Source organism: Mustela lutreola, chromosome 13 (genome assembly GCF_030435805.1).
Source record: "Mustela lutreola isolate mMusLut2 chromosome 13, mMusLut2.pri, whole genome shotgun sequence".
Lineage (NCBI taxonomy): Eukaryota > Metazoa > Chordata > Mammalia > Carnivora > Mustelidae > Mustela > Mustela lutreola.
In genome coordinates, this window is record NC_081302.1 from 72193789 (window position 1) to 72207842 (window position 14054).

The window sequence follows — 14054 nt, forward strand, 5'->3', positions numbered from 1 at the left end:
CCAGGTATGAAGGAAGTACTTGCTGAGTCCTATGATAGGGCTAAAAATAAAGCAGGTAGAAGTGTTGCCAATTTGAAAGATTTTCTAAGTTGCAGGTGATCATTTTGTTAAAAAAAAAAAATGAACACTATGAAATCTGATTTAATGCATTTGAATTTTTAATTAAAATAATTCAGTGATCCCACTGGACTCATAAAAAGGAATGATGTTGAAGATTCTGTTTTTCTTGCAGTTATGTTGACTTAAAGTTGAAGAATTGGTCTAAAGAAAACACCACTGTTGTTTCTTACTCCTGACTTTTGGTCAGGATAGAACCATAAGAGAACCATTTGTTAAGGAAAAGTGGTTTGCAGTGTGTTACCTCTGAAAAACAAAACAAAACAAAACAAAACAAAACAAAACAAAACTACCTAAAATAGGAACGAAACTAAAAGGAATTACAGGAGTCAGAATAACTACTTAGAAACCTTAGTTTCATTTAATTAGGGACACAATTTAAAGAAAAAGTTATGTTTACTTTGTAAAATATACCTGATCAAATCCAGTGATCAAATCCTGTCATATTTTTTTCTTGATTAGTTAATAAATAAATACACAGTCAACTTTCAGACATATAACTGAAATTAGAGCATATCATTACAGAGACAGGCCAGGGGCATTCCTGAGATAGACAAAGCACAGGTGTCCTTTTTCTTCTTAAATGCAAATCCTGAGAGGTTGAAGCCATATTTTCTACAAGTTGGAAAAGCTGAATCAGAAACTGATTTATTGTCATTTTTGTTTTTGTCGCCTTTGCAGTCTCACAGATGCCCTTTTCACAGAACTTGCATCTTGCACATTGGTCTCCCGCTCTTCGGTGTGGGCTTGGGGGCTCCAGCATCCTGTTGCCCCAGATGCCAGAGAATGCCTTTTTGGCCTGAAATAATCTTTTAAGTTCTCAGGAGCAGTCTTAGTGGAGTCACTGAGAGACATAAGTTGATTTTCTCCTGCCGAACCCGACAAAAGGGCTTGAGTGTTGATCAGTGCGAGTTCTTCATCTGCTATTGAATCACTTTCTAAAAGGGAAAGGTCATTAAATTTGAGTGGAGTCATCTGAGGAGAATTCAACTCTTTCTTCCTTATAGGTGTTTCATATTTGGTGCCACAAGCCCGTGGTGGCTGAAATGCCTTCTGTGCAGCTGGAGAAACAAATGAACAGATGGGACTGACAGGTGGAGGTAAAGGCAGTCTACTCAAAAAATCTAAGGCTTTTCTCTTCTTGCAATTTTTTGGGTCATCCATCTCTTTCTCCCCTTTATGATAAGACTTTGAAGTCATTTGGGCTGATCCAGTTGTGGGAACAGACTTCTCTTTCGGCTTAGAAAGTGATAAAGGACTCTGGTAATTCATCTCACCACTGGGAGAAGACATCTAATAAAAAGACAAAAAGCAGCCTAGATAATTATGCACTAATATATAAAACATCATCAAATTAGCTTCTCATTAGAATTTTTTAAAAGATTCATTTATTTATTTGAGAGAGAGAGGGGGGGAGGGCCAGACAGAAAGGGAGAGAGAGTCTCAGACTCCCCACTAAGTGTGAAGCCTGATGCAGTGCTCAATCCCAACTCTAAGATCCTGACCCGAGCTGAAACCAGTCAGACACTTAACTGACTGAGCCAATCATACACCCCTCACTAGAGATATTTAAGCACACAAATACCACAAACTTTGTCACTCCCCTCATGACTCACAGGTCAGATGATCCCAAGAGACATGTATATGGTTGTGCTCATTCCAGAAGGAAACAGTTTTGCATAAAAGGATATAAAAATGACACGAAAAGAAAGAAAAACGAAGACTAATCGTACTAAAAGACAAAAAAGGGGGTAGGGGAACATATGCACTAATCTTTTCTTTTTTTTAACAGTTTATTTACTTATTTATTTAAAGATTTTATTTATTTATTTGACAGAATCATAGCGAGAGAGGGAACATAGGCAGGGAGAGTTGGAGAGGGAGAAGCAGGTTCCCCGCTGAGCAGGGAGCCCCGCTATGAGGCTTGATCCCAGGACTCCTGAGCTGAAGGCAGTTGCTTAATGATTAAACCACCCAGATGCCCCTCTTTATTAACAACTGATTAGCAATTTATTTTATTTTATTTTATTTTTTAAAGATTATTTATTTATTTATTTGTCAGAGAGAGAGAGAGCGAGCACAGGCAGACAGAGTGGAAGAAGCAGTCTCCCTGCGGAGCAAGGAGCCCGACTCCAGGATGCTGGGATCATGACCTGAGCCGAAGGCAGCTGCTTAACCAACTGAGCCACCCAGGCGTCCCTGATTAGCAATTTAAATAAAGATAAGCATTCTTAAACCATTTTAAGAGCACAGACTGACTGGGTTCCCGTAGGTATACTTTTCTAGTTTTGTGACTTTAGGCAATTGTTCAACCTCTCTAGGCCATAGTTTCCTCATTTGTAAAATGGAGATAATTTCCATCCCATGGATTGCTGAGAAGATTAAGTGAGTTAATATATACACTTAGCAACTGTTAGCTACTTACTCATCAACCAGTATTCAGACCTTATGGCTTGATATGCATGTACTGTGATTTAAAGAGTTAAATCAAACTGAGTTTAGAAACAACCCTAACTGTATAGAACAGTGCTTCGAGCAAAAGGACACAAGCAAAATATTTTCCATCCCATGTACTTGGAAAGCAAAACATGAAAGCACCTGTTTGTAAAATTTGGCCCCAAAGAATGTTACATTCTGGCTTTGATAAGACAGAATTTCTAGATAACCTAGATTTACAGGAGTCAGGTAACAATCGACTATACTTTCTAGGTAAGTTTAATTACATTTTACCATGTTTACTAGGTATACACCAAAACATATTATTGCCTTCATTTATAATACTTACAAAATTCCTTAAATCTGCATTAACTTACCAGAAATTTATTTCCCATGCCAAGGACTGTTTGAGCAGTGTATGGCTCTGAAGCATAGTCTTTAGTCGGGGTGGACAACATGGGACCGTTTGCATCAAGTATATGCATAAGTTTGTTTTCTGCATCATTGCAAAACATACCAATATTCTAAGAAAATAAATGGGAAAAGAACTGTTTTGTAAAATGAAAATGTACATATTCATGTTTTCAGAAAATGTTACTTTTAAAACCAGAAATAAAAGGTTCAGATGAGAAGAAAAAGGATGACACACCACAAATTTGACCGCAATTGTCAAACAATCTACCACTGTAAAAATGCAAAGCCAACATGGTTGGTGGAGAGAGAGAGGGAGTCTGTATGTCAGGGGAGGAAAGAGATAGGAGAGGTCTTTCCAGTCATCCAGTTTAATAAGCAAAGTTTCACATGATACTGGATTTGGAGCTAGAAGATGGTCTCAAGGTCCAGTTCTATTTCTTACCTGATAGCTGTAAATCATCTAACATCTAAAGAGTAGGCCTTAGGTTAGTAGTAAAATGAGAGAATCACCTCATGTCTGTTTTAATAATTAACTGAAACAAAATGTAGGTTAAACCACATAAAACTGTTGTTTTTACAATTGGTCAAATACCAGCAATTTTATAGGATTTAACCTAGTTCATGAAATTATTTTATAAAACTTGAAAATGCTACGTCAATGAGAGTCAATTGTCTCTGAACTGCCCTTGAACAGTCTCAGAAAATCTGGATGTACTCTGTATGGGAGCCAAATAATGACAGCCCCCCACTCCACTTTCCAATTTAGAAGCCAGATAAATCAGGGTGTTATTCTTCACTATGTGTATTGAGTCTTTAGGTAAAATATCACACCAACTTCCTTCACATAGCTAGCTACTCTAATGTTTTTTATAACATAATTTTATTTACATATATTTTGAATAACACATTTCAAATATTAAAGAGGCTTATCTTGAAGATTCTTTACTAGTTAGCAATTTATAAAATCCAAAATTTTTTGGAAGGCAGCACTGCAAAGTAGTTAATAGTTTGGGCTACACATTCAGATGGCTTAAGTATGAATCCTGCTTCTAATAACTTGGCTGTGTGACTTAACCTGTTTTTCATCAATAAAATAGAAAAAAGCTCCATACCTCATAGGGTTGGTGACAGAAGTAAATGTGACAGGCTTGGAACAAGGCCTGACACACAATAAGCACCCTAAACTTTAGCTAATATTATTATTACTTGCTGTCTATATAAACTTAAGCACAAAGTGCATACATTATCCAGGGAAAATAATTTCAGTGTTCTCCTATTTGGGAGTATTTCAAATCAAAGACAGATACAAACTATAAAATACTAGATATGGAATTTAAAATGTAAATTTGGAATCTGCATGTTATTAACTAACTACTACCAACTGCTCTGAACCAGGTAGCTCTGAATGTCCTCCTTACAATTTCCCCTCACTCGGTCCCCTCCAAATCATCTTCTCCCAGCTGTTGTCTTCCTATCTCCTCAGGTTCGTGAGCAATTTACACAGGATGAAACCTCATTACATCATATCTCAACTATCCAATTTTCATAGAAGCCACCATTTCCTTAATATTTGACCATCAAAACAGGAAAATACTAAAATGCGTGGTAATGCACAAAGTAATTTTACCTCAATGGTATTTTTCATTTTGTGGAATATCTCTTGAAAATGGCCCTCCTTTGGACTGGCAGAAAACCTGGAAAAATCTCCAGCAAATAAAGTAGGAATTCTTGATTTGGCTTCTGGTCGCCACTGGAGGTTACTTGCAGCAATTAAGGTGTGAGGTTTAATAATGTCCTCATTAAGATCGATCCAAAACTTTATTGCCAATAAATTATGGCATTCATCTGACAAATAGACCAAAGGAGCAAGACCTAAAGAAACAAAACAAAACACCCACTTCATTATATATGTTAGATAAATTTAAAAAATGCAAGGAACTTCTAATATGCCCATTTGTTTTGGTATGCTAATGGTAAAAAGAAATCAAAATAACTAAATTTAGAGAAAGCTTAGGATTTCCAAAACAACCTGTTGGTTATTATGCTAAATTTTAATGCCAATATGACAACATATTCTATTAATGAGGCCACGGGGAAGCAGGTATGCACTGCTGGTGGGAACACAAATTTGTGCAATCTTCTGGAGAAAAAAAATTGGTAGAACCCAGCAAAGTGATGCACTCTTACCACCCAGCAACCCCACTTCTAGTACTCTATTCTGAAGATGTATTTCCAATAATAGTGAGATATGTACGAACAAGAATCATGAAAATATGCTGTATGAGCTTATTCACTGAAGCACCATTTGTAGGTAATTATAAATGATTTAAAGTAGCCTATATTACTGGAGAGTAGTATGGCATATTCAGGCAATGCTGTACTATGCAGCTGTACAAAAGAATGAGGAAATGCTCTGAAAACACAACGGTCTAAAATCTTTGGGATGAAGCAAAGCTGTTCTAAAGAGGGAAGTTTATAGCAATACAGGCCTACTTCTAGAAACAGGAAAAATTCCTAATAACCTAAAGGAAATAGAAAAAGAACAAAACTCGAAGCCAGTAGTACAAAAGAAATTATATAGATTAAGGAAAAATAAATGAGAAAAAAAAAATCAATGAAACCAGAAGCTAGTTCTTTGAAAAGATAAAATTGATAAACCAGGATGAAGCCAGACTCATCCAAAAAAAAAAAAAAGATGCAAACAAAATCACAAATGAAGGAGAATAATAACTGACACCAAAAAAAATACAAAGGATTATTAAGAGAACAATGAAGAATTATATGCCAACATATTAGACAACCTAGAAGAAATGCATATACATTCTCAGAAACATGTAACTTTCCTTTTTTTTTTTTTTTTTTAAAGTTTTTATTTATTTGAGAGAAAGAGAGAGAGAGGGAGAGAGCACAAGCAGCAGGGAAAGGGAGAAGCAGGCTCCCCACTGAGCAGGGAGCCCAATGTGGGACTTGATTCCAGGACCCCAGGATCATGACCTGAGATGAAGGCAGACACTTAACTGACTGAGCCACCAAGATGCCCCTGAAACTGAATCAGGAAGAGACAGAAAATTTGAACAGACTAATTAACAGCAATGAAACTGAAAAAGTAATAAAAAAATTCCCAATAATCAAAAGTCTATGATCAAATGGCTTCACAGGTGAGTTCTACCAAACATTTAAATAGGAAAAACTACCTCTTTTTCTTAAACTATTCCAAAAATACAGGAGAGAGGAGGACTTTAAAATTTATTCCCTGATGAACATGGATGTAAAAATACTCAGCAAAATATTAGGAAACTGAATCCAACAATACATTTTAAAAAATTCACTACAACGAACTGGGATTTATTTCTGGGAATAAAGGGTGCTTCAGTATTCACAGATCAATCATCATGATATATCACATCAGTAAGAGAAAGGCTAACAACCATATGACACCTCAACAGATGCAGAAAAAGGATCTGAAAAAGTACAATATACATTCATGATAAAAATCTTCAACAAAGTAGGGTTAGAGGGAAAATACTCCAACATAATAAAGGCCATATATGAAAAACAAATAGCTAGCATTATATTCACTAATGAGAGAGAGGTTTTCTCCTAAGGTCAGGAATAAGACAAGGATGCCCACATTCTCTACTTTTATTCAACACAGTACTAGAAGTCCTAGCTGCAGCAATCAGACCAAAAAAAAAAAAAAAAAAGAGAGAGAGAGAGATAAAGAAAAGACATCATCTAAACTGGTCAGGAAGAAGTAAAACTGACTATTTGCAGATGACCTGATCCTATGTAAAAAACTAAGAGGCCCAACAAGCAGCAGATCTGGGGAGACTCCTCCTTCCTCTTCCAGGAGGAGAGCAGCACAGAAGCCCACCACAGTAATCTGCTGGGTTTGGAGCTCCAAACAGGGCCGTGCACCAGAGATAGAAATGCTCAGTCATAGGCTGGGTGAACACAGAGTGTGGCCAGAGACCAGGGAAACAGGAGAGACTGACTGCTTTTCTCTGAGGCCACACTGAGGAGGTGCCTGCCCCAGCTCTCAGCTCCTCTAAGGACAGAGACTGGGAGGCTGCCATTTTCTTTCCAGTCCTCTAAATCTGTAAGGAACTCTTTTAGGGAACAAAAGCTACAGAAAACAAACCCAAACAGATTACTTAGCTTGGCCCCTGGCAAGGGTGGTGCAATTTTGCCTAGGGCAAAGACATTTGAGAATGACTGTAAGAGGCCCTTCCCTTAGAATATCAGCAAGAACATACAGCCAAGACCAAGTTTATTGATCAAGGAGAACCACAAAGTTCCAGCGCTAGGGGAATACAGCACATAGAATTCATGGCTTTCCCCCCATGATTCTTTAGTCATTCAAAGTAAATTTTTTAATTCTTTTCTTTCTCTATTTCTTTTTTTATTTTTCTTTCCTTTTTCAACCAACTTATAATTCTTTTCAAAAATCTTTAATTTTGATTTTTATAGTCATATTCTATCACTTCATTTTATTTAACCTTATTTTATGTATGTATGTATGTGTGTGTGTACACACACACACACACACACACACACACACATTTTTCTTTCTTTAAAATTTTGGGATGCAGATTCTTCTAACAGACCAAAATATACCTTAAATCTAGTGTTAGGCTTTGTTCTATTCACCTGCCTGATCATATTCTCTTTTTTAAAAAAAATTTTATTTTTTTAACCAACTTCTTATCAATTTCTTTTTTAAAATCTTTTTGAATTTTCATTTTTACAGGCATATTCCCTCCCTTAATTGTATTTACTCTTATTTGTGTGTGTGTGTGTATTTATGTTTTTCTTTCTGTTATATTTTGGGTGGCAGTTTCTTCTAACAGACCAAAATACACCCCAAATCCAGTGTGGGCTCTGTTCTATTCATCAGCATGATTATATTCTTTTCTTCCCCCCCTTTCTCCCCTCCCTGCCCCAATTCAAGTCCCTTCTGATTTATTTACTATATATTTTTCAGAGGTCGCTGTTACCCTTTTAACATTTTGTTCTCTCATTCATCTATTCTTCTCCTGAAAAAATGACAAAACAGAAAAAAACTCTCCTCAAAAAAAAAGAAAAAAGGCAATACCAACTGCCGGGGAGCTAATCAACATGGACATTAGTAAGACGTTGGAACTAGAATTCCGACTGACAATTATAAAGACACTAGCTGGGCTTGAAAAAACGCAAAAAAGATACTAGAGAATCCCTTTCTGGAGAGAGAGAATATAACCAAGTCAGAATCAAAAAGGCTATCAATGAGGTATAATAAAAAAATGGAGACTCTAACTGCTAGGACAAATGAGGCAGAAGAGAGAGTTAGTGATACAGAAGACCAAATGATGGAGAATAAAGAAGTTGAGAAAAAGAGAGATGAACAACTATTGGATCATGAGGGGAGAATTTGAGAGATAAGTGATACCATAAAAAAAAAAAAAAAGAATAATTGGGATCCTAGAAGAAGAGAGAGGCAGAAGGTATATTAGAGCAAATTATAGTGGCTAACTTCCCTAATTTGGGGAAGGAAACAGGCGTCAAAATCGAAGAGGCCCAGAGAATCCCCTCAAAATCAATATCTAACGGTTAAACTTATAAATCTCAGAGACAAAGAGAAAATCCTGAAAGCAGCTCAGGACAAGAGGTCTGTAACCTACAAAGGTAGAAATATTGGATTGGTAGCTGGCCTATCCACAGAGACCTGGCAGGCTGGAAAGGACTGGCATGTTATATTCAGGGTAAGAAATGAGAAAAATATGCAGCCAAGAATACTATATCCAGCTAGGCTGTCATTGAAAATTGAAGGAGAGATAAAAAGCTTCCAGGTGATGGGTATTAGGGAGGGCACGTATTGCATGGAGCACTAGGTGTGGTGGAAAAAACAATGAATACTATTACACTGAAAAGAAATTAAAAAAAAAAAAAGCTTCCAGGACAAACAGACTAAAAGAATCTGCAATCACAAAACCAGCCTACAACAAATATTGAAAGGGATCCTCTAAGCAAAGAGAGAGCCAGCCTTAAAGTAACATGGACCAGGAAGGAACAGAGACAATATACAGTAACAGTCACCTTACAGGCAATACAATGGCACTAAATTCATATCTTTCAATAATTACTCCAAATGAAGATGGACTAAATGTCCCAATCAAAAGACACAGGGTATTAACCTGGATAAAAAAATAAGACCCATCGATATGCTGTTTGCAAGACTCCTTTGAGACCCAAAGAAACCTCCAGATTTAAAGTGGAAAACAATTTACCAAGCTAATGCACATCAAAAGAAAGCTGGGGTGGAGATCCTTATATCAGACAAATTAGATTTTAAGCCAAAGACTATGAGAGATGACAAAGGACACTATTATCATACTTAAAGGGTCTATCCAACAAGATCTAACAATTGTAAATATTTATGCCCTTAACATGGGAGCAGCCAATTATATAAGCCAATTAATAACAAAATCAAAGAAACACATCAATAACAATGCAGTAATAGTAGGGTACTCTAATATCCCCCTCACTGCAATGCATAGGTCATCTAAGCAAAAGGTCCACAAGCAAATAAGGGATTTGAATGACACACTGGACCAGATGGACTTCAAAGATACATTCAGAACATTCCATCCCAAAGCAACCGAATACACATTCTTCTCTAGTGCACATGCATCGTTCTCCAGAAGAGATCATATCCTGGGTCAAAATCAGGTCTTATCTGGTACCAGAAGATTGGTCATTCTCTGCATATTTTCAGAACACAATGCTTTGAAACTAGAACTCAATCACAAGGGAAAAGTTGGAAAGAACTCAAATACATGGGGGCTAAAGAGTATCCTCTTAAAGAATGAATGGGTCAGGGGCACCTGGGTGGCTCAGCGGGTTAAAGCCTCTGCCTTCAGCTCAGGTCATGATCCCAGGGTCCCAGGATTGAGCTCCGCATTGGGCTCTCTGCTCAGCAGGGAGCCTGCTTCCTCCTCTTTCTCTCTCTGCCTACTTGTGATCTCTGTCTGTCAAATAAATAAATAAAATCTTAAAAAAAAAAAAAAAGAATGGGTCAGCCAGAAAATTAAAGAATTTTAAAAATTCCATAGAAAATCAAAATAAAAACACACCTGGCTCAAAATCTTTGGGATGCAGCAAAGATGGTCCTAAAAGAGAAATATATCAATACATGCCTTTCTTAAGAAACAAAAAAAGTTTCAAATACAGAACCTAATCCTATACCTAAAGGAGCTGGAGAAAGGACAGCGAATAAAGCCTAAACCCAGCAGGTGAAGAGAAACAGTAAAGATAAGAGCACAAATGAATGAAACAGAAATCAAAAGAACAGTGGAACCGATCAATGAAACTAGGAGCTGGTTCTTTGAAAGAATAAGATTGATAAGCTCCTGATCAGACTTATTAAAAAGAAAAGAGAAAGGGCCCAAATTAATAAAATCATGAATGAAAGAGAAGAGATCACAACCACCACCAAAGAAATACAAATAATTATAAGAACATATTATAAGCAACTATATGCCAACAAATTTTAGACAATCTGGAAAAAATGGATGCATTCCTAGAGATATATAAACTACCAAAAGTGAACCAGGAAGAAATAGAAAACCTGAACAAACCCATAACCAGCAAGGACAGTGAAGCAGTAATCAAAAATCTCCCAACAAACAAGAGCCCAGGGCCAGATGGCTTCCCAGTGGAATTCTACCAAACATTTAAAGAAAAATACCTATTCTTCTGAAACTCTTCCAAAAAATAGAAACAGAAGGAAAACTTCCAAAATCATTTTATGAAGCCAGCATTACCTTGATCACCAAACCAAAGACCCCACCAAGAAGGAGAATTACAGACCAATATCCCTGATGAACACAGATGCAAAAATTCTCACTGAAATACTAGCCAATAGGTTCCAACAATACATGAAAAAGATTATTCACCATGACCAAGTGGGGTTTATTCCTGGGCTGCAAGGTTGGTTCAACATCTGCAAATCAATCAGTGTGATACAATACATTAATAAAAGAAAGAATAAGAACCATATGATACTCTCAATAGATGTAGAAAAAGCATTCAACAAAGTACAGCATCCTTTCTTGATTCAAACTCTTCAGTGTAGGGATAGAGGGTAAATACCTCAATATCATCAAAGTCATCTATGAAAAACCCACAGTGAGTATCATTCTCAATGGGGAAAAACTGAGAGCTTTTCCCCTAAGTTCAGAAAGATGGCGGGGATGTTCACTATCACCACTACTATTCAGCATAGTACTGGAAGTCCTAGCCTCAGCAATCAGACAACAAAAAGAAATAAAAGACATCCAGATTGGCAAAGAAGTCAAACTCACTCTTTGCAGATGACGTGACACTTTATGTGGAAAACCCAAAGACTCCACTCCAAAACTTCTAGAACTCATACAAGAATTCAGTAAAGTGTCAGGATATAAAATCAATCCACAGAAATCAGTTGCATTTCTATATACCAACAAGACAGAAGAAAGAGAAATTGAGTGGATCAAAGAAATGGAAAAACGTTCCATGCTCATGGATTGGAAGTATAAATACTGTGAAAATGTCTATGCTACTAAAGCAATCTACACATTTAATGCAATCCCAATCAAAATACTACCAATTTGTGTCTTCCTCAATTTCATTCATGAATAATTTTTAGTTTTCTGAGTACAAATTCTTTGCCTCTTTGGTTAGGTTTATTCCTAGGTATCAGAATAAAAAACTTTTGCACAGCAAAGGAAATAATCAACAAAACCAAAAGAAAACCGACAGAATGGGAGAAGATATTTGCAAATGACACAATAGATAAAGGGCTAGTCAAGGAGAAATCTTTGTTTCGATTAAGTGCCTAAAACTTAACTGACCAAACTGAGCTCCTGACCGTCAACACATACCTGTTTTTCTTGCCCTCTTCCCCTCTCAGTAAATGGCAATTCTTTTCCCAGGCACTCAAACCAAACACCTTGGCATTGAGTTCTTGAGTCCTCTCTTTACACTACCTATACTGTACACCTCCATCAAAGTACAATCAGAATCTTGCTTACATGTGGAATCTAAACAAGAACAACAGCAATGAAAATAAACAAAAAAACCAAACTCAGAAAAAGGGATCAGATTTCCTGGTTGAGAAACAAATCTGCCCTCTATGTAGGAGGCAGAGAAGATCTCTGTCCTTCCAAGATTTTCTGCTATACAAGCATTCTTAAAGTGAGAGTCTGAAACAATGGCTGCTATAAAATGTGCATAAACATCACAGAGAATAGCCTACCAATACAAGGAACCTAATAGGACAATGGGAAAACAGCTAGCAAGGTGGTAGATTTTAACCCAACCGTATCAATCAGATTAAACAAACTAGTTAAAAGACAGGCAGGCCCTCAGACTGATAAGAAAACAAGATCCAACCATGCTGTCAGAGGCCCAATTTAAATACAAAGACACTGGTGGGTTAAAAATAAGAGTGGGGAAAAGAAGTACCATATAAATAAGAAATAACAATAAACAAGTAGGAGGAGCCACACTAAACAAAGTAGGTTTTAGAACAAAAGGCTTTAGTCCCTATGATGAGAGATACTGCAGAGAAGCTGTAGGTAGAGGCTTGAAAGCTCAAGAAACTGCAGAGGGAGATTATAATTATTTGTCTAGTTATCATTCAAATGGTACAAAACATTTCCAGCAATTTCTTTAAAATTAAGTAGCACTGAATTGGGATAGAAGTTCTTTCCCTGTTGTAATGCAGAACTGCTTTTCATTAAGAATTAAGGTTATAACAGGCCTACTTTCAAATCATTAGTCACCAAATTTGCTGATTTGTAACTCCAATTAATCATAAGGAAGACAAATTTAAAAAACTATTATTTTTCAAAAGCATCCATAAGAAGCTATTATTAAAAACACATTCTCTATTACCTATTTTTTTCACAACAGAAATTACAAATCCTACTAGGTCCACCTCAGAACAAGGTGGTTGGAAATCTGGACTCAATAGTTTGTTGAAGTTAAGGGGCTCCCTTGGCTGATAAATTTGGCATAGGATTTCATCTGAAGCCTACAAGGAAAAAAAAAAAATCAATGTGTATATATATATTCTATAAGTTAATATGCCATATAAACTAATATTATATAAACTAATATAATCTATATTAATATAAACTAATATTATAAGCTAATAATTCATCAAAATTAAAAAACTATAATGAAAAGTTTGTACCTGTAGCTGTTGATACTGGGTTTTCTTTGTAGCTGTTAGTTGTATGTTAACTTTTTCAGATTTACTTTTAGATGTTGCAAGATGATAGATTCTATATCTCTTTCCTTCTGTCAACAGGGAATATAAATCTGATGACGGACGCCAGATACTCAATGTAACTAGATAAAGAGGAAAAAGACATAATGGAAGAACGGATAAGCATTACAATTCTTGTAAAACAAATACCATAACAACAAAGATCCAAGGATTATACCATTGTTTTGTGGGTAGTGGTAGCCCATTTTTGCTCTTCTGATACACATTAACTTTATACTTTATGTACCATTTGAACTCATTTTATTAATTAGTACTCTAACTTAAAAAATTTATATACTGACCTGAATCTTTTTCTTTCTTCCCATAGCTTATGATACGCAACTTCCATACAGTTGTAACATTCCTTGATAAAATTTGCTCTCCTTGCTCAGCAGATTCCATAGCCTTCCTGAATTCCAACTGGATCTGTGCTTGCTTCTTATCATTCAACATCTGTCTGTGATTATTCAAGGCTCTTAACTGCTCTTCACTAAAGTAACCCTAGGATCATTTAATATATTAAGGCAAGTGATATTAGAATAAAAAGCAAACAAAAAACCTCACCCACTGTAAATGAAACTGTCTAAATGGGTATAAAATACAATATAATTCTAATTCACTTTAACAATGTGACAATGTAAAAATTGAGACTAGTATACTCAGCTCATCACATAACAAATATTTTCAGGTGCCTTAAATTTGTCACTTATTTTGTGACAAATTTCCCGAGGGCCAAGACAACCCCCTACTTAAAAGTATACTCTAATAATCATAACCACCATCAACATTATAAATA

The 14054-nt window shown here is 36.2% G+C and overlaps 2 protein-coding genes across 7 annotated transcripts in view; one reads left to right on the plus strand and one right to left on the minus strand.

Moving 5' to 3' along the window:
• N4BP2L1 (NEDD4 binding protein 2 like 1) overlaps positions 1-14054 on the plus strand; it is a 55315-nt gene that overhangs the window by 37971 nt on the left and 3290 nt on the right. The window contains exons 6-7 of one of the 3 annotated variants that reach the window (XR_009346844.1): positions 1125-1217; positions 13301-13886. The gene's annotated coding sequence lies outside the window, so the exon portion shown is untranslated. Of the gene's footprint in view, positions 1-1124; positions 1218-13300; positions 13887-14054 lie in introns of those variants that run through there. The other 2 variants (XR_009346846.1, XR_009346845.1) reach the window with 2 other exon arrangements.
• BRCA2 (BRCA2 DNA repair associated) overlaps positions 136-14054 on the minus strand; it is a 58350-nt gene continuing 44431 nt past the window's right edge. For 2 of the 4 annotated variants that reach the window (XM_059143783.1, XM_059143781.1), the window contains exons 22-28: positions 13561-13759; positions 13184-13341; positions 12883-13021; positions 10080-10115; positions 4595-4839; positions 2931-3077; positions 136-1410 (exon numbers count right to left, since the gene is read on the minus strand). In XM_059143783.1, coding sequence (XP_058999766.1) covers positions 772-1410; positions 2931-3077; positions 4595-4839; positions 10080-10115; positions 12883-13021; positions 13184-13341; positions 13561-13759 — 1563 coding nt within the window. In that variant the 3' untranslated portion in view covers positions 136-771. Of the gene's footprint in view, positions 1411-2930; positions 3078-4594; positions 4840-10079; positions 10116-12882; positions 13022-13183; positions 13342-13560; positions 13760-14054 lie in introns of those variants that run through there. The other 2 variants (XM_059143782.1, XM_059143784.1) reach the window with 2 other exon arrangements.